The sequence below is a fragment of the Amblyomma americanum genome, chromosome 6 (assembly GCF_052857255.1).
Source record: "Amblyomma americanum isolate KBUSLIRL-KWMA chromosome 6, ASM5285725v1, whole genome shotgun sequence".
In the NCBI taxonomy this organism is placed as follows: domain Eukaryota; kingdom Metazoa; phylum Arthropoda; class Arachnida; order Ixodida; family Ixodidae; genus Amblyomma; species Amblyomma americanum.
The window spans coordinates 117,653,740-117,681,733 of NC_135502.1; the positions used below are offsets into that span (position 1 = coordinate 117,653,740).

Genomic DNA, 27,994 nt, shown 5'->3' on the forward strand with positions numbered 1-27,994 from the left:
GAAGGCTGGATAACATCATCTGCGAGCATCTCCTTAACTTGGGACTTAATGACTTCGCGTTCTGTAGACGATACGCCAAGTCTAGACTGAACTAGACGTTTCTGACGTGGGCGTCGTTCGTCCCGCTGGTTGAATGCGGCAACTCGCTCGTAGTGCTGCAGCCAGTCTTCCACGTCCTCAAAGATGTCACCGTGGAAGGACTTCGGGATGCGGGGGTTCTGGAGCGTGAAGTAGGGTGTGGGTGCCCCAGGCATTGGGATGGTCGCGGCAGGCATTGGGGTGGTCACGCCAGGCATTGAGGCGGCGCCAAGTTGCTCCGAGGACATACCCGATGGGTCAGGCTCGGGTGGTAAGCCTTGAATCCGGTGGCGAGCACGGTGGACGGGCGTCTTCACGGGTATAGGACTTGAGCGCCGGCTAACCGTAGGGGTGCGGCACATGAGGTCGATCCCACCTCCACCAGATTTGTCACGGGGTTGGTGACAAGGCAGGGACCCGGCAAGAGAGGGTTCGGCAGCACGCCCTTCGGTGGGAGAAAACGGCGAACTTCAACTTCCTTCAATCCACGCGCCAACAGTGTCAACGTCTTCTTGCTTCAGCGCCGTCTGGCAATATATATATATATATATATATATATATATATATATATATATATATATATATATATATATATATATATATATATATATATATATTAAGGAAGCCAACAGTCACCGAAACCAAGGGGCATAGGGGAAAGTTTTTTTTAATCTCAAGCTTCGCTTACACGCAGTAAAACATAAATACCCACGAAAGCAGCAGATTGGACAGCCGTCGCCGTAGCTCAGTTGGTAAGAGCACCGGACGCGATATTCGGAGGTCGTGGGTTCGGATCCCACCGGCGGCATGGTTGTTTTTTCTGCTGCTTTATAAGTAATTTTCTTTAAAATCCGATTGATTGGCACTACAAATAAAAAAAAATATAAAAACTTTCCACTATGCCCCTTGGTTTCGGTGACTGTTGGCTTCCTTAATGTTTGTCAAACGAGCCCCTCATTTCCCTTACCTTGTCTGCTAATAGCTTAACGGGGGTTTCGGTTCTGGCAGTCTTGTTGCCATAGGTAGCATAAGAGGCCTCTCGCACAGTTTCCGCCCTCGCCGTTAGATGACGTTCTACGTCACACTCGCGGTATTACAGGACGTGCTACGTCCACCGCTATGGTCGAGGGTGGAACTGGTGAACACTCTCAAGCTCCGCTTACACGCAGTAAAACATAAATACCCACGAAAGCAGCAGAGTGGACAGCCGTCACCGTAGCTCAGTTGGTAAGAGCACCGGACGCGATATTCGGAGGTAGTGGGTTCGGATCCCACCGGCGGCATGGCTGTTTTTTCTGCTGCTTTATAAGTAATTTTCTTTAAAAACCGATTGATTGGCACTACAAATAAAAAAAATTAAAAAATCTTTCCTCTATGCCCCTTGGTTTCGGTGACTGTTGGCTTCCTTAATATGTTTGTCAAACGAGCCCCTCATTTCCCTTAACTTGTCTGCTAATATATATATATATATATATATATATATATATATATATATATATATATATATATATATATATATATATAGAGAGAGAGAGAGAGAGAGAGAGAGAGAGACCAGCTTAGAGTTATTCTTTTTTCACGTTGATATGCCCTACGGCTAACTGCCAGGCTCAGCGCAGGCTAAACAGCGCTTGAATCATCTAAATATAAAAGAGCTAATTGTAAAAACAGTTTCGATAATAATAATAATAATAATAATAATAATAATAATAATAATAATAATAATAATAATAATAATAATAATAATAATAATAATAATAATAATTGGTTTTTGGGGAAAGGAAATGGCACAGTATCTGTCTCATATATCGTTGCACACATGAACCGCACCGTAAGGGAAGGGGTAAAGGAGGGAGTGAAAGAAGAAAGGAAGAAAGAGGTGCCGTTGTGGAGGGCTCCGGAATAATAAGGCGCCCGTGTGCTGTGCGACGTTAGTGCACGTTAAAGATCCCCAATTTAGATAAGCAAATTCTTCTTTTCTGCGTGTAGGGCTATCGCCTTTATAAATCTTAAGCAACAGTACGGTTCACTGCACGCCGCAAATGGGTAAAATGGGAATGATCGCACCTCTATACTCCTCGCACGGAACCGTCCGTTAGTCCTTGAACGGATGAAGTGTCGCTTTCGTACCTTTGCGTTTAGTGCTTAATGGGTGCTTGCTGAGGAACTAACAACTTTGTCTGTCCACACTGACCGTAAGGAGCCAACACGCATAGCTTAAAATGCTGCTTGTAATGTACTCGGACGATCTCCTCTAAAAAATTAACACTTCTGGTTCCCGGATTGCGCCGCTCTGCTGAGTAAGACAGCGCGAGAAAGAGACTTATTTTGATAAAAGGGCAGAGCCGAATTCACTGTTCACCTTCTCAGCACGAAAAGACGGACAAAGGAAAGGTATGGCCGCTGAAAGGGGGTCTGACAACAGATGGCGCTATACCGCCAGAATCATTATCGAGGCTCCCAAAACATGGTGGCGCCCTGGAAGAAGAATGGTGGTTTACAGGGTGCAATAAGTTCATTTACATGCGCCGAAAAGCACCCAAAGCGTCTGAGCACCCATTGTTTTCTTGCTACACGGGTCCTATCCCATTTGTCGAGCGGTGGAAAAACTTGTCGTTCAACACTATCCTTACTCCCGGCAGATGGCAGCACAATGGATACAAAATGCAATATAATCCAATACATACCGCAGTCAGTAACGCATTAATTGTAACCTGCGGCATAATGTCCCTTTTCTTCATAGAAGACACAGGTTAACTGGATGAAGACGCTTTAATATCCTCTAAAACTTCACTTTTGCAGGGAATTCCCAGAAAAGGGAAATTACTCCGGAGCCCTCCAGTACAGGCGCCTCTTTCTTCCTTTCTTCTCTTAGTCTCTCCTTTATCCCTTCCCTTACGGCGCGGTTCAGGTGTCCGCCGATATGCGAGACAGATACAGCGCATTTAATTTCCCCCAAAACTAATTTTATTTATGTACGCATGCGCAGACGACCAGCATTTTTATGAAGGAAATACCACATCATGACATATTTTGCAGCCGCCCGGAGAGGAATGAACAAAGCGACCAAAGAACGCGTACTACAACGCGCGAAAAAATGGTACCGTTTTAACGCAATTAAAATGCGTATAACGTGAGAAAGCACGCGTTAAACTTGATTGGCTCATGGTTTTGCTTTGCTGGATCGCCGGCACGGTTAGCAACGACATTAGACTCAGGTTAAGCTCTGACCGAGGTGAAACTCGTCTGATCTGTTCGCGCCGCAGATGGAAGTTCATGAAGACGACGATGTGCAATCCACAGCGCGAGAATGTGTTACAGTTTAAAAAGAGGGGCGAACGACTGGTGCGGTAGCATAGTGGTCTTGTGTTGTATCCAGCGAATTCTAATCTCCGTCGCGGTGATATTAACTTTTTTGTTTTGCTTCTTCAAGGACAAGGCTTCAGCGGTGAATCGGCTTTTGCAGCTTTGGTAGTGAGGTAGACTTTTCGCTCTAAAGGTACAGACGTGTACCACTTCAGTGTCGGTATGGTTAATAAGGCTCAGATGCCAAGACTGTCGAATCGGGAACATACATAGACCATTCTTCGCAGCGACAAAAGAGGCTCCTGTGGTAATGCCGAATAATCCACAAGGTTAGAAACTTGGGCGAGTCGGAAAGGCCTCGCCTGAGTCGGTCGCCTGGGTTTCTGTCAGTCGGAAGTTAGCGCCTGTCATGTGTGCGTGCTTCTTTGTCCTTTGTCCCGTTTTGAGCTACACTCACATACCATGGTAATGGCGTATGTTTGTTTTTTTAATTTATCTATCACGTGCCGTTGCTATGTGAGCTGGAGATGGTATCACAACTAAAAAAAAAGATAAGACGTTAAGTGAAATGCGCAAAAAAATATTTCCCGGCAACACAAAAGTATTTTATTTCCTTTCGGTAGAGTCGGTAGAGTGCAATTCTGCATCGGTATACACTTCAGCTGAGCGTAAAAGTCATGTTATTTCTTGTACTTTTTTCGCAAAGGCAGCAGTGTATATTTATAACAGCGTCTCTCTCAGCACTAGATTCTTCTGTGACCCGATATTAGCTCTCACAAAGGGTGGCTCCACTGGCAAGTCAAAATATGGTTTTGTTTATAGGATTTTAACGTCCCGAAGCGACTTGGGCTATGAGGGACGCCGTAGTGAAAGGCTCCGGAAATTTCGACCACCAGGGGTTCTTTAACTTGCACTGACATCGCACAGCACACGGGCCTCTAGAATTTCGCCTCTATCGGAATTCGACCGCTGCGGCCAGGATCGAACCCGCGTCTTTCGGTTCAGCTGCCTAGCGCCATAACTACTGAGCCACCGCGGCGCCTTCAAGTCGAAATATGTCTGCCAAAACGAGCACATGCAATCGGATTGCATTACAAGTCGGTGGAGTGCAAATATACCCGCCATCACTAAATAAGCACCTGACGTCATCGGTGGTTTGATGCACTTAATTAGCCTCCTGCTCACGGACTCGCTTGTATCACCGTCACCAGCTGGCACCCTTATTTCCTTCGTCACCTCCTCCGCTCCCCCTCTTTTAACGCTACAGCGTTGGAGGGGACGTTCGGAGGAAAAGCCGCGCGATTTGTGACGTCACACTGTTTCAGGATTGGTCAAAATGGTTTTGACATCACTTCTTAACCTGTGGCATGATAATGCATAAAACTCTCGTTATATTGTGACCATGAGGTCGTAGAATGACTGAAAAATTATTGTGACGAATAAGGATGGAAAGTAAATTTATTTCGCTGAACAGAAAATTCGGGTTATCAGTCGGAGCTCGAACCCATGATCCTTGCGTTGCGGGTCAGATTAGTTACCCCTTGACCACAGAAGCACTTGTTTTTTGTCTTTATTGCCTGTTTCGACAGTTTACAACAGACAACAAACTTATGTCCTGCGCTGCACTCTCAAACATCAGGAGCGGACATGTGCTTGAGTTACATGAGAAAATCAAAACTGTTTCAAAAAACAACTCTCCCATCAACTCGATAACTTCATCTCCAAAACATAGCTCCTTGTGCACTTCACGCAGCTTGAATAAGCTTTCTTTGAAGTAATCTCGAACAGACCGCGCATCTTCATCGCAGTGTCGTACAGCCATCCTGCTTCGCCAAATACTGTGCAGGCCAAGATGGAAGATTACATCGTATTTATAAAGATCTTGCTTGTGTTTGCGTCCTTCTCGTCTCGTATTTGTTACTGCTGCGCTGCAATTTTTCCAATATGCAGAACCAACTAGCCAGTCACTATGATCTTGCTCAACGTTCAGGAATCGTATCCCACACAGCTACACCAAAAAGACACGCAATTTCTCTCCTTAACCCATTCGGATTAACGTTATTCTGTGGTCAAGGTCTTACACTTGACCACAGAATAACGTTAATCCGAATGGGTTAAAGAGAGAAATTGCGTGTCTTTTTTAATGCGCCTATGTGGAACTCGCACTTGTGTAAAACAGCCTTGGGCCTGATTCCTTCTCCTTTCGCCCGATAGCATTAAGCCTGCTCATCAAAGCGTCCGGTTGTAAGCTGCACCCGCGTGCCCCGCAGAGGAGACACTCGCTGTCGCATTAGGCCGCTCGAGCTGAATCCCGTTGCCAGTCGGAGAGGGGGGGGGGGGGATAACGAACAATCGAAGCGCGGGACTGGTTCGCGGCCTTTTCGCACCTGTAATTAGACGCGATCGCGGGGAATTCTTGTCGGCCGACAGCTCCATCCAGGCGGCGATTGGGGGATAGCTGCGGACCGCATCGCTCGGCCGTAACGAGGCTGTGCGTACGGCGCGCTGGACGCTGGACACCACGTCCAGCCGCGCTGTCCATAGGAGCTGCATGTTGACGCTCCCGGTAATCCCGGTGCTGTCGCGATTATCCGAAATACAAGGCAACCGACTCGTGGCACCCTCGTCGCCAGTCTCGCGAGTTCCAGTGCAATTCATTCCATTCATCAGAGATTCGGATGCCTGTTAAGTATACACTATTTTTGAGTGTCCAGTTACAAGGCGTTTAAGTGCAATGTACCCGTATTGTATGTTTGAGAGCGGCCACTCTGTAAAAATTTACAAGGTCGTTAGCACGTGCAAATTATAAATATCTTTCTCGTAGCTGGCTACTTATGAATTTTCATGAATCGTACCAGGTGTCTAGCGCTGTTGAAGCGCGCTTGCAGATTTTCCAGTTCAGCACCTTTTTCTTCGCCCCGCCGCGGTGGCTCAGTGGTTAGGGCGCTCGACTATTGATCCGGAGTTCCCGGGTTCGAACCCGACCGCGGCGGCTGCGTTTTTATGGAGGAAAAACGCTAAGGCGCCCGTGTGCTGTGCGATGTCAGTGCATGTTAAAGATCCCCAGGTGGTCGAAATTATTCCGGAGCCCTCCACTACGGCACCTCTTCTTCCTTTCTTCTTTCACTCCCTCCTTTATCCCTTCCCTTACGGCGCGGTTCAGGTGTCCAACGATATATGAGACAGATACTGCGCCATTTCCTTTACCCAAAAAACCAATTATTATTTTTCTTCCTTTCTTCTCTCAGTCCCTGCTTTATCCCTTCTCTTGCGGCGCGGTTCGGGTGTCCGCCGAGATCTGAGACAGATATGGAACCATTTCATTTTCCCAGCAACCAGTCTAAAACAATTTATATTTCGAGAAATATGGGCTTTTGCCTTTGCACATTCCCTGGAAGCTGAAGAGGCAGCAATTGCCTTAGCTATCGCACACTCCTCCGCTGACTACATTTCTCACATTCAAAAACAGCAATTAGTAACTATGCCAATCGCAAAATCCACCCCCGATCGCAAAATGCACTCCCCCCACCAAGTCTCCTCAACTCCATCCTCTGGATCTCTGCCCACAGCGGACACACAGGCAACACGGCCGCTCACACCCAAGCTCGAGCACTCGTCACTCGGGCTGAGAGCGACCTGCCTTCGTCTCGCAGTGCCAGGTACCGGCTTCTCAACTATCGCGACCTTACCTTGTCTTATAGAAATTGCCGCCGCCTAATCTACCCTCCACCGCATAGATGTCTTCCAGAAAGCCATTCTGGCGTAGGCTTGAAACGGCCACAGTTGCGACCCCTTTCTTTAGGAGGAGGGAAGCCTCTCCTTACTGCCACTTGTGTCCTAGCACCAGAGCCGACTTTAATCACATATTTCTGATCTGCCCAAACAAACCCAAGCCCGCGCGGCAAGGGTCAGCCCATCAGGAGTGATGGCAGGCTGCTCTGCGCAGCTCGCTGGCGGAGATACAGCTTCTGACAGTGGGCTGGGCCCGAGGGGCTGCCGGAGCACAACAATGCCCGGCCATTTATAGGGAGCATCGTCGTCCTGCTTCCTCTCCCCCCCCCCCCCCCCCCCCCCCACCCCGCCTCACTTTGTTCCTTTGTGAACCAATAAAGTTGTTATCTACCTATCTACCTGCCTGCCTTTGCAGCAGTTAAATGCGCCTAGTTTACTGGAGTACTCCGGACGTCTGATGAGCATTAATGGTTCAGGAGAAAGCGAACGCATTTGGCAAGTTGCATGTGACGAACATGAAAACATCTACACCGAAATTTATGCCGCCATTCTCAGCACAACGCGGTCTGCACGGAGCTTGAGCCAGCTGTTCAGGGTCGTCGATTCCCCCCGATTTGAAACACTCAACACCATTGGACATTTAAAAAAATATTAAACAACTAAGGTAATACAAATTTCTTGAGAACAGGTGGCAGAAACTGTAAACACTTTTCGCCACGGTTGGCTTTTTTAAAAATGCGTGCACGAAACATCACCACGTAAGAGCATTAAAACTATATTTGAACAGCCGGTCGCCCTTAAAATTACAGTGGTCATGAAACACGCCAGGCTATACAAGGTATGCTGCACAGGATCATGCCGTAACGCGCGTTTTTACCCCAAAATACAACGCGATGTACCGCTTGTAAATGACACATTGCTTCGCATTTCATGTCAGTTTCTTCCCGCTCCTGTGCCTTCGTTTCTCCGATATGTGTCACTACAAGAAGGCGATTGCTCGAATTTTGGCGAAAAGAGAAAATAAAAAAGAGATCAGCAAGGTGGGATGTATGTTGAGCGTTCCGGCTAAAACAGGCAGGGCCAGTGCATCCTCTGCCCGTGCACGCCATGCACTGCACACAGCGAGTTCTCCGTCGACCCTGAACCTCGGCGTATCAGCGACCAGACACCATTGTTAACGTTCCGGGCGCGAGACAAAGCACCGCCGGGAAAGGAAACGCGATAAGGCGGAAGCTCTCCATTCTCGGTGCTCCGTAATTGCATGCACAGCCCACGAATGTCGACCGCCCCCGCAGACAATGCCCGTGGCTGGTGCGCTGCGGGCGCAGCTAATTCCGGAGCTCATGCTTCGAACTTAGCGAGGCTACACATGAGACGAAGGTAATTCGAGGACGCGGAATGAGGCAGACCAACGCAACTATAATAGACAACGCGAGTCGGGACAACACTTACCGAAAGCACAAAAGCCAGGTGGTTAGGAGGGGGGGGGGTGGGGGGGGGGGGGGGGCTTTACCCTCTCATGCCCGCTCTCGTCCGGATAGCGTATTTGAAAAGAGCGGCCCCATTTCAGTATTTTGGGACAGCGCATTGTTCACATTAAAAGCTTCAGCGAAGAATGACAGAGCGGCAAGGGCCCTCAGGCACCTTCTTTCCCACTATAATCTTGCCTGGATTGACACTGCGTCTGGTTAGTACCGTTACTGACTGCGTTGTTAGTATCGCGTTTCCTTCTCCCAGGTCCGTCCACATGATTCTGGTTTTGCCAATTGTTTCGAGAGGGGCCGTTTCTTGCTCAATGCTGCACTGAACTATTTTCGAGACGCGGGTCGCGTTGCGGTGAGGCGCTGTCTCCCTTTCCTCCGCTTTGTACGAAGAGACGCGGAGGCGTTCGGACGAGCGGCACGCATGCAGAATGAGCAGCGTCCCTAACGACGCGCCCTCCTTACCGCATCACGATAATGAGTTCTTCCAAGACATTAAGCCCGCCGACAAAAGGGCGGTTTCATTGGCGGCCGCTCGGCCCGCTGCCTTCCGCCGCGTGAATGATGGAGTGCATCTGGACGCTCGATATGGCGCCGTCGTCGTGCTCGGCGTCGGCTCCAACCAGTGGCGGCGATTGACGCGCCACCGGAAGTCGAGACGGCCGAATGGTGATGACTTCCGGCGCTTTCTCGCGCGCTTCTGTACCGCGGCGGCGGAGCTCGCGCGGGCGTTCTGGCGGCAAACAGTGGTGGACGGACGCGGGCGTCCTAGCCGGACTTCGCTCCAATTTCCCTTTCCTAGCCTTCTTTCTTTCTTTCCTATACGTCCTTCTTTCTTTCTAAATTTAGCCGATTGTGGGCCCCAAGCAGCCGCCTTCATCTTGCGTCCCCGCCCCCGCGGTCCAGGAGTGTCGGGGCGCTTCACTCCGAGATTGCAAGAGTACACCCTAGCCCTCGAAACGGCGTTCGAGGCTGTCACTTCGACGCTGTTGTTTCCGACGTGACGAATTGGAAAAACCCCGGGCGAGTGGCGTGGAAGACTGTGGAAAGAGGCCGTGAAGAACATACTGCCGGCACAAGCAAAAAATAGAAAGGGGGAACGGGCCCAATCGCATGCAACGATGGGGCCCGTTGCGCATAGCTGGACCGGAACTGAAAACTGCTCTTCAGATATGAGTGATCACGGCATGTAGCGAGAGGTCGGCAGGCCCCCACAGTCAGCGCAGCGTTTGATCAGCCGTAGAAGATATTAAGCGAGCGACGGGACTGAAATATCACTTTCTTCCGATGAAGAAAAACATTGACTAGGAAAAAGAAGCGGGTTTGTTGCCCATTTAATCACTTCTTTGCCTTAATTCAGAAAAAAAAAGGAAAAGAAAGCAATGTAGCGCGGTTTGCGAGCATGAATCTGCGTTAACTCGAATCACTGACCACCCCTCCCGGTATTTCTTCATCTCATTCATTGCAAGTGCGCCATTTTTCAACTTGCGGAGTGATGCATCATTTAACTCTGACGCACATCTATAACGGTTTCATGTCTGGAAAGGTGATTTATAATGGATGTTAAGCACACACTTAATCAATATTCATATAATCGGTAGAACATGCAGGTTACTCGCTCAGTGAGGTTCGCTCGTTTGCAGGGCTCCTCCTGAGGCACGTTTATTTCCCTCTGATATCCTTACAAGGGTGATGCCGTCGTTATACCGATGCAGCTGCGATAATGAGAATGTATATCCTATGTAGGATTTATTGTACCCAGTCGTTCCACACAATCAATATTCGACAATCGTCTCAGGAGCATATTGGTCTAAACTGGAGCTCAAAGAACGTTTTGCGCCACCTGATGACGAGGAGACATTGATCATGTGTTGGCATTTTGCTGGCCATGTCTGTGTAACTAAGCTGCATTTTATTTCTCTAGTTAACCTATCTGTCGAATATATTTAACATGAAAAAGAACAGGATTTTACTTTTTCGATAGGTACGTGCAGCGGTTATAATAATAAAGGTTGCGCTTAAGCTGCAGATAATCACGTTTTGAAGAGGAACTATGGGCCTTAGGTGAAGTGGCACATACTCACAGCGGGGAATTCGCCACGGTGGATTGCACAGCAAAACAATGTGACTCATTGACGCAAATAAGATAGACGCGAGTGCAATTTTGCGTGAAAGGAAATAATTTGAAAATTATAACTAACAATTTGTACTTCCTTGAGCAATGATGTAATTCCAGTGCCTGCTCGCCGCCGTTACCTGGCGCACCTTGCAACATTTGTTGTCATCGGGTGGGACAAGCGGTAGTTGTACTGTGCAGCAATTTTTTTCAGGCTGTGGAGAGAAAGTTACGGAGCCGAAACACGCCCCCTCTTTTTAGGCAGTGGATTACAGTCTCCGGTTGCAGTTATCAGCTTTCTCTTAAAACGTAGTTCATTGCCAATATTTGTCATTTAAGGCATATTTCTAACACAACTGCCAAAGCTTTCAACGTTCAAAATCAACGAAAAAACAGTTTTCTCGATTACAACGCATTTTCTAGGCATCTCTAGTTCCAAGAGGATTCACAGATGGCGCCAGCTGCCCAGCGACTGTATGAAGTTACGCGAGAAGAAAATGGGCCAGGCTCTTCTAGGCATCCCAGCCAGGCGCACTGACCAGCGGCCGAACTATTTTGGCGGAATAGCACAGCTACGCACTCTCTCCCATGTAGCCTTCCTTTCAGTGCCGCACTCTGAAATGCAGTAGCGGTGGCTGAGTGGTTGTGGCGCTTGGCTGCTTACTCGAAAACGCTGGTTCGATCGCGGCCGCGCCGGTCGAATTTCGATGTAGGCGAAATTCCAGAGGCCCGTCTGCTGTGCCATATCAGTGAACGTTAAAGAATCGCAGGTGGTCGAAATTTCCCGAGCCCTTCACTACGGCGCCCCTCATAGCCTGAGTCGCTTTGGGACGTTAAACTCCCATAAACCATAAACCAAGCTACACTCTGCAAACAATACACCTGCATTGGTGTAAGAGGGGAGTAAGTTTACGTCTAGCGCTCTTCTTTCGATGAAAAAGAGCGCAAGCTTGCTCCCTCTGTACGCCTTTCAGTTCAGAGGGGCAGCCGTAGCCAGGAGCCTCGCAACAGCTCTCGGGCGCTCTGGGCGTGTCTACGTAGGAGAGACGTGTGTCGTTCGGTTCAAGCAGCCAAAAGACACGTCGATCGGCTCAGCCCGGAAAGATCGCGGCTGCCACATAGAGCCTTCCATTTAGAGACTGCGTCTGCAGTGAGGCGATTTGAAGGGGGCGTTGGCTGGTTATCGGCACGTATTCGCGAAATCCCTGCCTGAAATAAGAAGTACTCATAAGGAAGACGCGATAGCGTAATGTTATAACGGTTGCACACCCGGCGTCTACCGTAAAGGAAGGAATTAAAGAGGAGGTGAGAGGAGCAGAGATTTTCAAACATGTATCGTTTACGCATAATAGGCTATGTATGGCGACTTGGGCATGATTATTCAACTTGTTTCTTGTCTGTGCAAGTCCACCTGAAAGTGACTTATCGTTAATAATAATAATTGGTTTTTGGGGAAAGGAAATGGCGCAGTATCTGTCTCATATATCTTTGGACACCTGAACCGCGCCGTAAGGGAAGGGATAAAGGAGGGACTGAGAGAAGAAAGGAAGAGAGAGGTGCCGTAGTGGAGGGCTCCGGAATAATTTCGACCACCTGGGGATCTTTAACGTGCACTGACATCGCACAGCACACGGGCGCCTTAACGTTTTTCCTCCATAAAAACGCAGCCGCCGCGGTCGGGTTCGAGCCCGGGAACTCCGGATCAGTAGTCGAGCGCCCTAACCACTGAGCCACCGCGGCGGGGCAAGTGACTTAACCTTGAGTTCGCTAGTTCGCCACATGCCTCAGTTAATAAGGTATAGTAGAATATTATGGTTTAGGTGGGAATAAAACCCGGGCTTCCAGCAAGCGAGATGGGTATGGTTCCACTCCTCCAAGACTGTACTTTTTTTTTATTCTTTATTGCATGTTCGACTTTTGGAAGTGAGTGAAGGTGATTAGGGCGTGGGGTGGAGGAGAGGCCAGACTGCGGCGGCCGCGTTTCAAGGGAGAAGAAACTAAAAACGCGCCTGTGTGCTGTGCGACGTCAGTGCAGGTTAAAGAACCCCAGGTGGTCAAAATTATACCGGAGCCCTCCACAACGGCACCTCTTCCTTCCTTTCTTCTTTCAGTCCTTCCTTTATCCCGTCCCTCACGTGTCCACCGCGATATGCGAGACTGTTACTGCGTCATTTTCTTTCCTCAAAAACCAAATTTCATTTACCCGCCACGGTGGATCAGCGGTTAGGGCGCTCGACTACTGATCCGGAGTTCCCGGGTTCGTACCCGACCGCGGCGGGTGCGTTTTTATGGAGCAAAAACGCTAAGGCGCCCGTGTGCTGCGCGATGTCAGTGCACGTTAAAGATCCCGAGGCGGTCGAAATTATTCCGGAGCCCTCCACTACGGTACCGTGTTCTTCCTTTTTTCTTTCAACCCGCCGCGGTGGCACAGTGGTTAGGGCGCTCGACTACGCGTCCGGAGTTCCCGGGTTCGAACCCGGCCGCGGCGGCTGCGTTTTTATGGACGAAAAACGCTAAGGCGCCCGTGTTCTGTGCGATGTCAGTGCACGTTAAAGATCCCCGGGTGGTCGAAATCATTCCGGAGCCCTCCACTACGGCACCTCTTCTTCCTTTCTTCTTTCACTCCCTCCTTTATCCCTTCCTTGACGGCGCGGTTCAGGTGTCCAACGATATATGAGACAGATACTGCGCCATTTCCTTCCCCCCAAAACCAATTATTATTATTATTTTTCTTTCACTCCCTTCTTTATCCCTTCCCTTACAGCGCGGTTCGTTTGTTCGACGATATATGAGAGAGATACTGCGCCATTTCCTTCCCCAAAAACCAAATATTTTTTTTAATTTCAAGTTAATGAAGGCGCGTCTAGTGCATGCGCAGATCTCTAAGAAACGTATCTTCGAGATATGTACTGAGGCATGCATGAATAATTTTATTATGGGCATGTAAATTATAGACAGTCCATTTAAGGGAGTCGCGAAGTACGTGTCCGGTGAATTTCCTTCGTGCATTGCGTGCATCCTGGCGCCATCACGCGACACTCACTGAAACCCCAACACACAATGTACAGCAATAGCCCAGCAGATGGCGCGCGTCTCCTGAATGATGGCGCGCGTCTCCGCGTCTCTTAGAAACGTACCTTCGAGCTATACTGAGCCGTTCATGAATAATTTAATTATTAGCGTGTAAATTACAGATATTCCACTTGAGCAGTAGCGAAATTTTCCGGAACGCACTCAACGTTACAGACGCCAAGCCGCGTCTAGTTGCCCGATACACCCCAGCTTTCGCTCTCTAACCAAGTTCAACAGTAGTTACACCACAGCTATTTTTTTTATTTAGTACATACTGCTACTCTCATGTTTGAGGCTGGCGTAGGATTGTGCGAGTAACCTGTTAATAACATGTATAAGAAGGCGGAATGCAAATATAAAGATCCCTATAAACAGTTAGGCAGCATTGTATAACACGAAAAGCCAATATTAGTGCCAGCAACTCATAAAATTTGCAGTTTGAACCGCAGATAGAAACAAGCATAATAGCAGCCGCGATCAATATATTACTGGGCTAGCGAGCACAGCTAAACGGAGCCTCTCCAAATTGCAAGCAACGCAGAGTGTTCATTAACAGAAAAAGGAAGCGAAAAGGTAGACGCCAGGCGTTACAAACTCTGAGGAGAACGTTCGGCGAGCCTTCATCTCCGGCGTGCATGTGAATTGAGTTATACCTCACCGAAAGCTTTCAGATGAAGGGGTTCTTTATGAAGAAGCGAAAGTTGACGGGCTGGTGCAACGCTGGTATGATGGCCTGAAGGCGGATGAGACACCTGAAGCCTCATGCGTAGTGACATTCGGCGCTTTGCATGCTACCAGCGCCAGAACGCATGATTCATGCGTTTTCCTTGGTCGTTTACTAGGAATTCTCTCCGCGTGGCGGCGTACTGCTCGCTGAGTCGTTGTGTACTCTGTTGCACGTACATAGAAGGCGAAATCGCTGTATGCGTGGTCGCAACAGCCTGAGGACTAATTGAGAACCTCATGGGAACGCTAGCCCTCAAATTCATTATATCAGTACGAAAGCGCCACATTCACGGGCTCAAACTCAATCAAGAATACTTGTGGCGTCCCTAAACTTCAGTTTTCAGAAATAAAATAAATATGGCCGCGAATGGGTTTTCCCGCCGCGGTGGCTCAGTAGGCGCTCGTCTACTGAGCCAGAGTACAGGTTCGAATCCGACCGCGACGGCCGCGTTTCCATGGAGGTGAAACGCAAAAGGTGCCCGTGGGCTGTGCGATGTCAGTGCACGTTAAAGATCCTCCGCTACGGCCCCTCTGTCTATGTTTCTTATGTCACTCATTCCCTTTAAAGCGAAAGCTACTGGCCGCGAACTTGCGATTTCGCCGTGGCCGCACTCTGGGAAAGCACATGACGTCACAACGCGTGCCTCACATATCTCGGTGGACACCCGATCCGCGCTTTCGTCTTTCCCTCCTTTATTCCTTCTTTTACGCCGTGGTTCTGGTGTCCACCGAGATATGCGAGAGGGTTACTGTGATTTGCGCGCTCTCCGCGCCATCTGGCATGACGTCACACGCGCGGCTCGCCGCCGCCGCCGTTTGGTATGACGTCACATCGCGTTCCTCGTCGTTGCGCTCGCCTCCGCTCGCTTCGCCAGCTGCGTCGCATGCTTGATAACATGTCGGAGGATTGAAAAGGAGAGCTCGTGCGCCCCAACCACAGTTATGTTGTCTTTAAGGCGACAACAACATAGCTAGACAACCAGACTAACCTGGACTTGCAATCAAGATTAACCGAGGCTAACCATGCTATGCCTTACATTTCTCTACTTATCTCCTGGCATAGCAGAGCTAAGCCACTGCCAATTTTTATTCCTTCCCTCACGGCGCGTTCACGCGTCCAATTCCGATTGCGCGTCTGGTTTCAAACTCGTGGCAGCGCGAACAGATAAGCTTCGCTGGCCACTGCATGAGAGCACTATGCTATAACCGTAGCCGATCGCGCCTGGTGTTAAACTGCACCACACTCGCGATCTGTGCATTGCACACCGTCGTCTTCATCAACTTCAATTTGCGGCGCGATCAGATCAGATCAGCTTAACCTCAGACTTTCACCTGAGTCTAATATTTATTTTTATTTATTTATTTATTACTGCCCAGTCGCTTGACTCCAAGCAGGGGTCAGCACTGATACGAGTAAAAAATAAACAAGATATAGACGAGCGTCATGCAAAAGCAAACAGATGATGCGAAAAAAAGTAAGCAAAAAACAGGGATTTCACATACAAAAGACTCTCGAATTATTAACAAACATTTTTACATTCGGGCTATTCACTACACACTTCCGCAATTCATTCCAGTCTGTAGTCGATTTGGCAAAAAATGAGTGTTTAACTGTATCAGAATGTGCACGGAATTCTTGTAGCATTTTTTCATGGTTATAACGCGTACTTGGTCACGAAACTGGAGTAATATAATAATGAGTGTTTATTTTGATCAGATTATTATATATTACGTACAGAAATTTCAACCTTGCTTCAGTGCGCCTTGTCTGGAGAGGTTCTAGGCCTATAGAATTGATCATAATTGTTACACTATCCGTTTGTATCTGTTGCAAATGAAACGGGCCGCGATGCTTTGCACTCTTTCTAACTTGGAACTATTCTTGGCTATAAATGGGTCCCATAAACAACAGGCATATTCCAGACGAGGCCGCACCAAAGCCTTATACGCTGCCAGTTTCACGTGTTTTGGGGCCTTCGGCACTTAACGCCTCAAGCACCCTAGAGTCTTCAGAGCTTTCCGGCAAGAAATATCGATGTGGGCATCCCAGTTTAGGCGATTTGTTTTCTGAACTCCAAGGTATTTTACAGACGAGGATTCTGGAAGTGGTACGCCAACTATACAATATGGATGAGTCAGAACAGTTTTATTTTTACAAATTGTGAGTACCAAACATTTATTAACGTTAACAAACATACCCCATTGCTGGCACCAGTTTGAGATCTTCTGGAGGTTACTGTTAAGCTCAATTTGGTCAGCTGTGGAGTTAACTAAGGAGTATAAAACGCAGTTATCAGCAAATTAACTTCAACTTCGGAATCAACCTCATTATGTCATTTACATAGACTAAACATAGGATAGGCCCCAGAACCGATCCTTGTGGAACGCCACATGAAACCTGAAGTGCATCAGAGTACTCATCGCCAACATGAACATATTGAAATCTGTTTTATAAGTAGGCTGTAATCAGGTCAATAATGTCAGGATTGATTCCGGCAGTGTAAAGCTTTCCTATCAGTTTAGTGTGCGGTACCTTATCAAAGGCTTTGGCGAAGTCAAGAAAAACAGCTCTATTTGTTGTTTGTTGTTAACTGCAATAAAAAATCATGGCAAGTGGCTATCAGTTGTGAGAGGGTAGATAATCCCCGCCTAACTCTACGTTGCTGATCACACAAGGAATGGCTCACTTCCTGAAATTCCATCAAAGCTCGGCAGATTATATGCTCCAACAGTTTGCAGCTGGTCGAGACGATAGATATTGGGCGATAATTCCATACGCAAGATGGGTCATTGCCTTTAAAAACAGGTGCGACATGTGCGGTTTTCTATTCTGATGAGGCTGCGCACTGAGACAAACAGGCATTGAACATAACTTTCAGGTTATGTGACAACCATTCCAAGGTAGATGTACACTGGTAGCGAAGGCTCCATAGACGCCCATTGGTCCAAAAAATGGCGTCTCGTGGGCACTCCAGCGCCCCCTGGATTTTGGGGGGCAAACTACGCAAACGTGACGTAGAATGACGTCACGCATACGTATGCTTTTGGCGCGAATTATAAAGCGGTCTTTCTGTAGAATCCGCGTTTTCGAGCTTGCCCGTACCTCTCGAAGGTTGCTGCCTTTCAGCGCGCCCCAACCTTTGCCAGTCAAATGTGCTCGAGTTCCTGCTAGTTATGGCCTTGTTAATGTGCAATTGGGAACGCAATGAAAGTGACTGGTAAAGGAGGGGCAGCATAGAAAGGCAGCAACACTTCCAGACACTGGCGAAGCATGTCTGTGGCCGGGTTAGCCGGGTATCGAAACAAGGCCTGCAAAGACGCGCTGTAATGCACCGCACACTCATGAATAGGGGGCAGGTCAAGAGTGTTGCAAAAATACAAAATTTGCCAGGTTTTAATAAAATGACTTACCTCTTTCATAAAACAAGGTGCTAATATATTTTTTCTTTTCTATTGGCAGATTCATTCCAATTTTGTAGCTTTATTATTTCTTTATATGAGTGTTTTGCCCCCCATCCTCTGGTTGTGCTGCAGTCGCGCTAAACCACTTTTCGGCCCAGCCTTCGCCACCACTTTAAATCCGCCTTGACCATTCTGCGTAACGGCGGAGAAATGCTTAAGGGATGTTATCAGGCCCACTAGACTTTTTAACGTCAAGCTTCAGAAGAAGATTCAAAATACTTTCGCGGGAGATAGTAACATCTGGCATTAAAGAAGTGTAGCCGTCTGGCTTAGAAAAAATAGTCGAGTTTTTATCGTTATACACTGATTGAAAATACGCATGAAACACACCAGCAATATCTTTGACACTGTGACAGAAGAACCATTAACTATTAATGACACATTTTGTTGTTTATTACCATTATTGTGTGGCCAGAACTTTTCCGGTGTTTCACTGAGAAAACGACCAAGCGTAACATTGAAAAAGAGTCCTTAGCTTGCTTGAGCTTATTTCTTAATAGACTGCCTAGCATACTCTCATTAGACTTATTACGATTACTTGAGCGCCTCTTTAGCTTAAGTGCGTCCCGCGTAATCTATGGGTTATGTTTTTTCTTAACATTCGGAACATACATTGTCAAGCAATCGAGGCATATCTTTCTAAACATACACCATAACACGTTTCCATTCTCTTCAGCCCTAAAGGAGTCAAAGTGGTTCTCTAGGAAATCCAAAATTTCAACATATTCAGCTCTATTAAATTTTTCACAACAATGAGACGCTTTTTGCTGTCAACCTAATCCGATAGAGAAAAAACAGAGGAAACAAAATTATGATCAGATACACCCTCTAAAACATCAACAGAAATACACTTAAGGGCAGGGCTAATAAATACTAAGTCAAGAATGTGGGATACAGAGACACATTTCTTGGTTGGTCTGTCAACAATCTGGGTCAGATTACACGTGAAGGCAGTGTCTAAAAGGAGCTCAGAATGACCAGAATTGGCACCCATAATACTCATGTGGATCCAATCAATATCAGGCAAGTTGAGATCGCCACCTAAAATCAATTTCACTCGGTCGCCCCGGAAGCGTTGAACATAATCTCACAGCTCTTCAAGAAAGGCGACATCAGCATTAGTAGGTCGATATACTACGCCTAATACAATGGTGTTCCACAGAAATCAATCTTACAAAAAAGACTTTCATGGTTAGGAATACCCGGCAGCATCAAAGTAGATATAGTTTCCTTAAGCACTATCGTGACTCCACCTCCACGTGTCGCTCTGTCGCATCGCTATGTTTTGTAGGCGGGGGGAACAATTAAGCCATCAGGGATTTCAGAATGAAGCCAGGTTTCTGTCAGAAACGTAATGTGCGCGTCTAGGTCGGAAAGGATTGCTTCGAATTCAGCTGTCTTATTTGCGAAGCTTTGAAGGAAGCGAGTCGTAACGGTCTGGTATTATCAGCTCGTCATTTATACGCCTTTCGCTTCTGATTTCCTGTGACAATGCATGTAGATGTTGAGGCAACACTGACACTGCCAGAATCTTCGCCTTATCAATCTTTTTTGCGTTCATTTGAAATTGTGAGATTCCGTCTTTCATTCCTTTCTGCATCCCAGGCGTCTTTGTCACCGTTGAAAACTAGCGTGTCAACTTTTAGGTATGCATTATCCTCAGGTTTGCAATTATCTTTAACGGTAGACCACAGCAGTTTCCGTACTTCTTTAATTCTAAGCGGGTAGTCCTCAGATAGTGACATCCCTGAGCCTTTCAGCTTCTTCGCGTTCCTAAGAAGGTTCATTTTTTCATTAAAATCGAAGAAGCGCCTTATCACTGGTCGATCCTTATCTTCTAATTGCCTGCCGAAGCGGTGTATGCGTTCAACGCTCCCGACCGTAATACCTAGTTTTTTTTTCAAACACTTCTCTTAACACAGCGCTCCTAAGGCTCATCGGGGTTTCTGCGCTATCTTCCTTGACCTCAAAGATAATCAAGTTATTACGCCGAGAGCGATACTCGGGCGATTTTTCTTCAATAGAAGCCAACCTCCGGTTTGAGTCTGATATATGACCGTCCAACTTCTCCCTGATAGATGTCAGCTCAGCTGCAGACACCTTCTGATTTTCAATAACAGTTTCCAACTGATCAGACACTGACAAGGTGGGGCCTGGATTGGCTTCAATGTCCCCACTAAACAAGAGCACCAGTGGGCAAAATGAGTCAAAGAAACCCGCAACACGCTTGCATAACACAACACCTCTGAGCAAAAAAGCACAACCAAACTCAAAGAATCACTTTTAAATTGTACCACTTCAGTGTAGCGCGTCATCGATGTGTAGCCAACTGCTGAACACGCACTTTGTAGGAACACGGTGCGTAGATCAATAAGTCAAGCTAGTTGCTCACTGTAGCTCAATTGGCAAAGTGTAAAATTGTAAACTGTATTCGATTCATGGGCCGTCCTTGCGTGTATTTTGGCGTGATAGCAGGTATCTTGACTTAGTAGTCCTCCGTGCAAGCAGTCCAAAGCATGAGGGCCTATCTTTCGTGAGATGAGGAATAGCCAACCCGTTCCAAGTAACTGCCCTATTGAAGTCGACCTGAGGTTCCTCGTAAACTTTATTCCCGCTCGTTGAGAAAACGAAGGTGCACTATAATCTTCGTCACTCTTGCTATAGGTGCACAGTTTAAAAGTTGCACGCCTTTTTACCGTCGGCTATGAGCTATTTCCGGGCTACTCTGTGACCGCCATCTTTGCTGTCCACTGCAATTAATTTATGGGTTAAGCTGTAACCTTCATGCTTGACCGCCAGCGTTGGCTTGCGTGTCGCTCGATTCATCCCCAGCCCCGGAGCTGGGCTGCTTCAGGTGAAGTTTCTGCCATCCGTGGCACGTCTCGAGGTGTCTTCGGCTCTCGCGAGGCCGAGAAAGGAGTCGCGCTGCTCATGTTGCCGCTCTTTTTGGCTTCAGGAGGCGGTCAACTAGAATAATGTTCTTTGTTATGGCAAGATTTTTGTTTGATCTAGTTGGTGAATAAACGTCGTAAATGGAATGCAACGACTTCAGAAAATGAGGAGAAGAGCACGCAAAAGACGGGACAGGCGCCAACTACGAACTGATTTTATTATCTCGAAAGAACCGCTTATAACCACAAGAGAGGCACAAAATATACAAAAGAGAGAAGGCGTGAGAAAGGAGAAGATAAAAAAAAACTGGCATAGAACCGCACCTAAGGCAATCACTTCGTCTTTTATGGACACAGATGGTGGTTTTGGATGTGCAGCAGGTTCTCGCAGAAGATGGCCCGTTAGGGCCTGCTCTTGCAGAGCACAGTTGACACAGAGAAAAGTATGTAACATCTATATCTTGCCGGTACTGACCTATTGGAAAGAAACGTGGCGGCTAAAGAAAAGGGTTCAACTTACATTAAGGACATCTCAGCGCACTATGGAAAGAAAAATGATAGGTGTAACATAGAGAGAGGAAGACGGAAGAGTGGGTGAGGGATAAAGCATGAGTTAATGACAGCCTAGTCAAAGAAATGGGCTTGGGCAGTGTATGTAAAGCGAAGGCAAGATAACCGATGGTCCTTAAGGGTAACGGAGTGGAGCCTAAGAGAAGGGAAGCGTAGTAGGGGGTGGCAGAAAGTTATATGGGCGGATGAGACTAAGAGATTTGAGGGGATAGAGCAGCCGCAGCTGACACTGGAGAGGGTTCGTTGGAGAGATATGGGAGAGACCTTTGTCTTGCAGAGGGCATGGTCACGCTGCTGATGATGACGATTATGATGACGATACAGAATGAGGAGATAGTGCTCACAGCTTTGTCAGCTGATTTGACGAAGTGTGTCAATTTTTATTATCAGTACTATACTTCGCATTCTTGCATTCATTAAACATTATTGATTACAGAAGATAATTCAGAATGCAATATCTGCCCGATGTTACTGTAAACAGAATTAAGGAAGGAAAACGCAGCCGGGGGCAGCAGAAAGTTTGGTTGGCGGATGAGATTAAGAAGATCTAAGGGTGGGGTGGCCGCAGCTGGTAAAAGACAGTGCTAATTGGAGATACATGGAAGAGGTCTTTGTCTTGCAGTAGGCGTAGTCAGGCTGATGGTGATGGTGATGAATGCAAGGACAAAAAGTTAGTAATTATAAACGAACTCAATTTTCTTCAATAGCTTGGGAAAGCACAAATTTATCCGCTGTTATCGTACCCTCTCATCGCACACTGGGAGCTCAGCAGAACGAAGTAGCATACTGCGTTTCAAAAGCAGCAAAAAGTGGAAGACACCAGCGGGCAACGTTTCAGGAATGGTAGCACTAAGAAGACACTGCTGTGAAATCATTGAAAGAAGCGCCGCCCCCCCCCCCCCCCCAACTTGTTGTTTTGCTCCCTTAATCGCAATGCACACCTTTTTTTGGAATTGTATTTGTCAGTCCTGCGGGCACGGGTTTGTCAGCGTAAGCGCCTGAAGTAACAGGAGTGGTGTAGAAAATGGATTTAGATGTGCCAGATATTTATTTGGCTGGTTCTAATTGTAGGACAGCTTGTATTTCACGTCGGCTTCAGCCGTCTGATTTCCTTTCTCTGTAACCATAAAAAAAATTGTTGCCATAAAAGTACCGAAAACAAACATATATAGATACAATCGATGTAAATAAATAGCTATTATAAGCAACTGTATGCGTAAAATTTTTACCAAATTATTCGCACCAAACAAGCGATTTATACACAGATGATTGGTTACTGTAGCAGGATGGATTACTGTATAGTGAACTAAGTAGCTCAGTTACACACCTGAACGTGTTATTGTTCAGTGCACCACACCGAGAATACAGGCCCGCACCTTGGCGCCATGCTGGCCGAATTACGCAGAAGAAATAAGAGAATGAACTGCTCGGTTACGTCATGATACTCTGCACTCTTTCAAACTGTTTAGGTTACACTAAAGGCAGCATGCAGATAAGACAAATAATATGCGGCAGTAGTCTATGGCTAGTGGGTTTGTCCTGAGTTTGTCCTGAGACGATTTTTAAAAAAATCAGCAAACATAGTCTCGAAGCATCTGTGCTAACCATTACGCATACGCGCCTTTATTACGCATACGCGCCTTCATACGTGCTTAGCCAACCAAAATTCTTGAAACGCGAAACCTCAAGCCAGATCGCATGAAGTGGCTTTACACACCGACGTCGCATTGTCGGCAAGGATCCTCTGCCATGGTTCCTCTGAGCGCGCAGTGATTATTCATGCAGTTACGAATTGCTGCTTCGGAGCCATGAACGCAAATGCACCTCACAATGATAATAGCAAAATTAATACAGGGCGGCGGGGCATGAGGTATGGTACAACGCCAGAGAAAAGAATCCTTACTCACCGGGCGCTACTCAAACAATGAAGCGCCAAACATGGCATCAAGCGGTTAAGAGCAGAAGATTGCCGCTTCAGGCGGAAGTAGCCTTGAAAAAGAAAAAGGACACTTTTCTTCAGTTTTTATTGGCGGCGGAGTCCCTAAGGAGCTTCCGAGTTTATTCTTCTTTACTTCAGTCAATATGGCACATACTCACGCGGGGTGATTGACACGTTACGGTGGAGAATGCCAATGAAGTAGTTGCGAGGCGAAAAATAGACGTGAGGCGGCAAAGTAGAAGACTGAATCAAGATAGAAATTGAAAAATTCAAATAAATTACAGAAATTTGAATTGCAAGGAATAGAATCAAGCACACTTTTTGGACATGCGACAGAATTTTGTATACGGTTAACAAGATAACCGATCAGTTGCACTTATGTAATCATGAATGTAGCCGCAAACGTGCTTAGGGTTTCTCCTCTTTCTTTAGAAAAGCTTTTTTTTTAATGGCGACTAGGCAGCCGAGCAGTTTGTCCCTGCCAACAGAACGCCTCACTTGGTAAGTTCCGTATTAATATAGTAATAATAATTGGTTTTTGGGGAACGGAAATGGCGCAGTATCTGTCTCATATATCGTTGGACACCCGAACCGCGCCGTAAGGGAAGGGATAAAGGAGGGAGTGAAAGAAGAAAGCAAGAGGAGGTGCCGTAGTGGAGGACTCCGGAATAATTTCGACCTCCTGGGGATCTTTAACGTGCACTGACATCGCACAGCACACGGGTGCCTTAGCGTTTTTCCTCCATAAAAACGCAGCCACCGCGGTCGGCTGCGTTTTTATGGAGGAAAAACGTATTGTCACGGTGTTGGTGACAAGAGAGGACCTGTTAGAAGGCAGGGCTCGGCAGCACGTCCTTCAGTTGGTGGTGGCCTGCGCCGGTAAACCGGTATTTTGAATGAGTTGTACGGTACATTCTTCCGAAAAAAAAAACTTATAAATCACCTGCCTTCAGGCGTTCTAACTTTACACCAGCCAAAAATAGGCAAACGTCAAACGCGGTCGCGCTGTAACAACCAATTTAGACGCTGTTACTGCTTGTAACTTTTACACAGGTGGCTTTACACGTGACAAGAATTAGAGTATGCGGCACGGAAAGAAAGTAAAGGCTTGTTTCCACGTCCCCGACGGTGATAGTGGGTGAGGGGACACCTTAAAGAACACTGACGAAATTAGCTCCTCAGAAGACTGTACCACGCACATGTTTACTGTACCGTGTGCTTGTGCATCAATGAGTGGGCAGTACGGGAGCATTCATGTCGCGTACAGTAATGCTGGTATAGAGGAGGTATTCGCTGGTACTGAAACAGATATACATGTCTACGCAGATGTAAAGTTGATGGTCGAGATGGCAGTGGGTGTGTTAAGCACCGAAGCTTGAAAATTGCAGTGCAGGGCTGGTCCCTCTGAAAGCCGTAAAAGCATCAGAGGAGAAGCCTTATAACGGGTATGACGAGAACTGGAGCTGTACTTTTATACTCAAAGCTCTGACACCGGACTTGGGCATCTCCTTCGGTCTATTTCCTTTTCTTCTGCAGTCCGCCTCTTGGCAAAGTGGCTCCTATGGTATTTGCCACATACCGAAAATTAACCTTCCTTCAACCATCCACAGATATAAAAAGAGACCACCGTCGCCAGTATACACTTCATTATTTCCGGTTTCAGGCTTCAGCTCCAATACTTCAAGAAATGCCCATCATTACGTTTATTGGAGTACGCATATTGGCTCCCCTTAGTAGCCGCGACGTTCTGATAACCCCAAACGTAAATTTGCACTACGCCGAATGGCATTCTTTATGAATCCCCTATTAACAGGGAAGCCTTAGACGTACGCTCGCGGCGTTTCGAGGCGGTAATTCACGGGGCGGCCAACTTGGGAGTATAAAGGAGATAAAAGACCCCCGACAGTCTAATTTTGATGTATGCGGAGTTATGGTATAAAAATGTCCAGGAATAAAGCCTTTCGGCGTATGCCTATTCACGGTGCATGCGCTTTTACTTCAGGTATTTCTGGCTTTAATGTATTGTTACGAAAGGAAAAAGAAGATATTCTCTTTCTCAAGGGCTCTTTGGTTGAAATCCTGCTCGGCCTTTGGAACAAAACTTTGCAGACAAAATATTGTATGAACGCAAGACAGAGTTTTATACTAGCTCTAAACGTAATGCTTCATGTATAGTCAAATGAAGAAATGTGTAGAAGCCGAACAAACTAACCCGGAAGTAGTGGGTGGGCAGATGACATTAGTTAGTCTGCGGAAATGAGCTGGTCGCAGGCCGCGCAGAAACGTGTTAACTTGAAATCATAGCGAGACTCATCTGTCCTACAGTAGATGTAGTTGAAGACTACGAAGGAGGTGTACAATGTTCAAATGTAGATATTGTAAGGAATATGTGGACTTGAGCGATCACGTTAAAACATTTTGCTAACGAAAAAGGTTAAAAGGATTTCTGACTGAGCAATGTAGAAGGAACTGACATTTTCTGAGACCCATGGTACCATGGTACCAAGTATCATCATTTCTAGTGCTGACTGCAGCCAGCTGTAAAACTTGAAGTAACCTGATGCCCTCAAAACATGCCGTTTATGTGTTTATGCGTTGATAGGATTAGACCTAGCCAATCTAGCGCTAATCAGTAATTTGAGAAAAATTCCTTATTGTAATGTTTCTTATTTTGCAAGCTTAACAAGACCCTAAACAAAGTGCACTGATTCGTAAACTTCGGTTGGAGAAACACTTGGCACTCAGCGTGCCAACCAGACTTGTTCAGACGGGTCTGTTCGGGTCCAGATCCACGTCGGATCTGGAATAAATGAAACAGGAGTTTTGTCGACTTTTAAGCGCTCAGATCACTGAGCACTTCTGACTATAAGCGTTGTGAATGTTTTATTTTCACTTTAAGATAAAAAAGTAAATGTAGAAGTTACATCCGGTTTCAGTGTTTTAGCACTACTGAACACATTTTCTGATTTCGTGCATTTTTTTTTCGTGGATTCATATTAGGTGTTCTGAAAACTTATTTTTCTAAAACTGTCTCCCCTGCGATAATTCCCCTTTTCGATGTAGGTATTCTGTAATAAATAAATATGTACGCACAGTATTTGCCAAAAGTAACCGGGCAACGGTGATTTGTTTCTGAGTCGCGTAGCGAAGCACTTATAATGATGACGAATTTTTATGGCGCAAGAGCGCCATGGGACGAGGTATTTTCGGCTTCTCAAGGTGGGGTCAAAGACCCATTTCCCAAGCATTTCAACATAAATAAGCCGAGCCCCAGACTAGGGGAAAGCTTGTACCCATTGTATTACCGGTGGGTGCCCGGTGGCACTGGGGATCGAACCCCGCGCCTCCCGCATGAAGAAGGCCTTCATGGTAAATACCTTCCTGTTAAAGGCTTTTAGACCAAAGGTCGTTATAGTGTATAACTTTGGCCTGATATAGTAAGGCCTTTATAGGAAAGACCTTTAGGCCAAATGCATTTAGCATGTAAGGACATTAAGTGCCCACCCTAACTAGTAGAACCGCACGCTATTCCGTTCTTGACCATGCTAAATCGTCTGCTACTTTTTTTTTTGGCCAAGTGATCGCTCATTCTCTTTCTCCTACTCTCTTGTCTTTCCACAGGGGCAAGGCAAATTTCCGCGCTATAGAAAAGCGGATATTGGACAGCATCATTGGCCAGGGTCGTTATGACTGCAGGATCCGGCCCATGGGAATTAACAACACAGGTGGGTGCACCGCGCTGCTACCCTTACCTAGGTCCTGCTTGCGTGTGTTTGTTGGAATGACTCAAGCCGCATCCGAATATAGACCGCACGTTGCCCGCTAATGTTCTGTGCATGTTTTCCCAACTGTCGAGCATTTGCATGCTGGCGGGGAAGTTTAGGCTAGTCCTACGTTCCTGACATTTCTTTTTATGACGTAGGAGTATTACCTCTCATTTCTGCTTGATTTTATGTGCATCGTTTTTACTCGCAGTACTTCCTCCTTATTGATACTGATTTCCCTTACAAATATTGTTTCTTGCTTATTGTTTATTGTTCTCAAGTTTTCTGCTGGAATTAATGTCATGCGGTCGCTCTCTTCTTTCGTGGTCGCCATTGTGCGTTGTATGTGAAAAGTTGTGCTCACTATGACTCCCAAGTCAATCGCACCTGAAACGAGGGGAACAATGAGTGCACCAGAAATACAAATAACAAAAATTTCCTGCACTTTGACACGTAGGAACGGACGCCTACAGCTCGTTCTCCTACTTAGGGGCTGTCTGGTAGTGGTCCTGGACCATTTTGCGCGAATGTCGCGTTCTGAGTCAGCATGTGCCTGCTAGCCACGGGAGATAGTTGTGAAGTATAAAGTTTACCGCAGCATTTGCGCCTCGCGTGATGAAATCGTCCATAGTACACGTCATCGCGCCAAGTAGCGCCCTGACCTATTAGGTCAGCTGCTTGCTCCTCTTCAACTGCATCCCCGGGCGCTAATTTAATTTGATTTAGACGTTTCGTGGCGTCTGTTATTTTGCCTTTTTTGGTGCGTGTGACCGGAGTGGCGGAAAAATCTACCACCGGCGCTGCATGCATACATGCTGCGTAAATGCCATTTGACAATTGCATATAAAATGCGTGTT

General features: G+C 46.8%; 1 protein-coding gene across 8 annotated transcripts in view; it reads left to right on the top strand.

The window, feature by feature from the left end:
• GluClalpha (glycine receptor alpha 1) overlaps positions 1–27,994 on the top strand; it is a 403,918-nt gene that overhangs the window by 299,686 nt on the left and 76,238 nt on the right. For all 8 annotated transcript variants that reach the window (XM_077627890.1, XM_077627892.1, XM_077627894.1 and 5 more), the window contains one exon: positions 26,995–27,098. In XM_077627890.1, the coding sequence (XP_077484016.1) occupies positions 26,995–27,098 (104 nt within the window). The remainder of the gene's footprint in view (positions 1–26,994; positions 27,099–27,994) is intronic.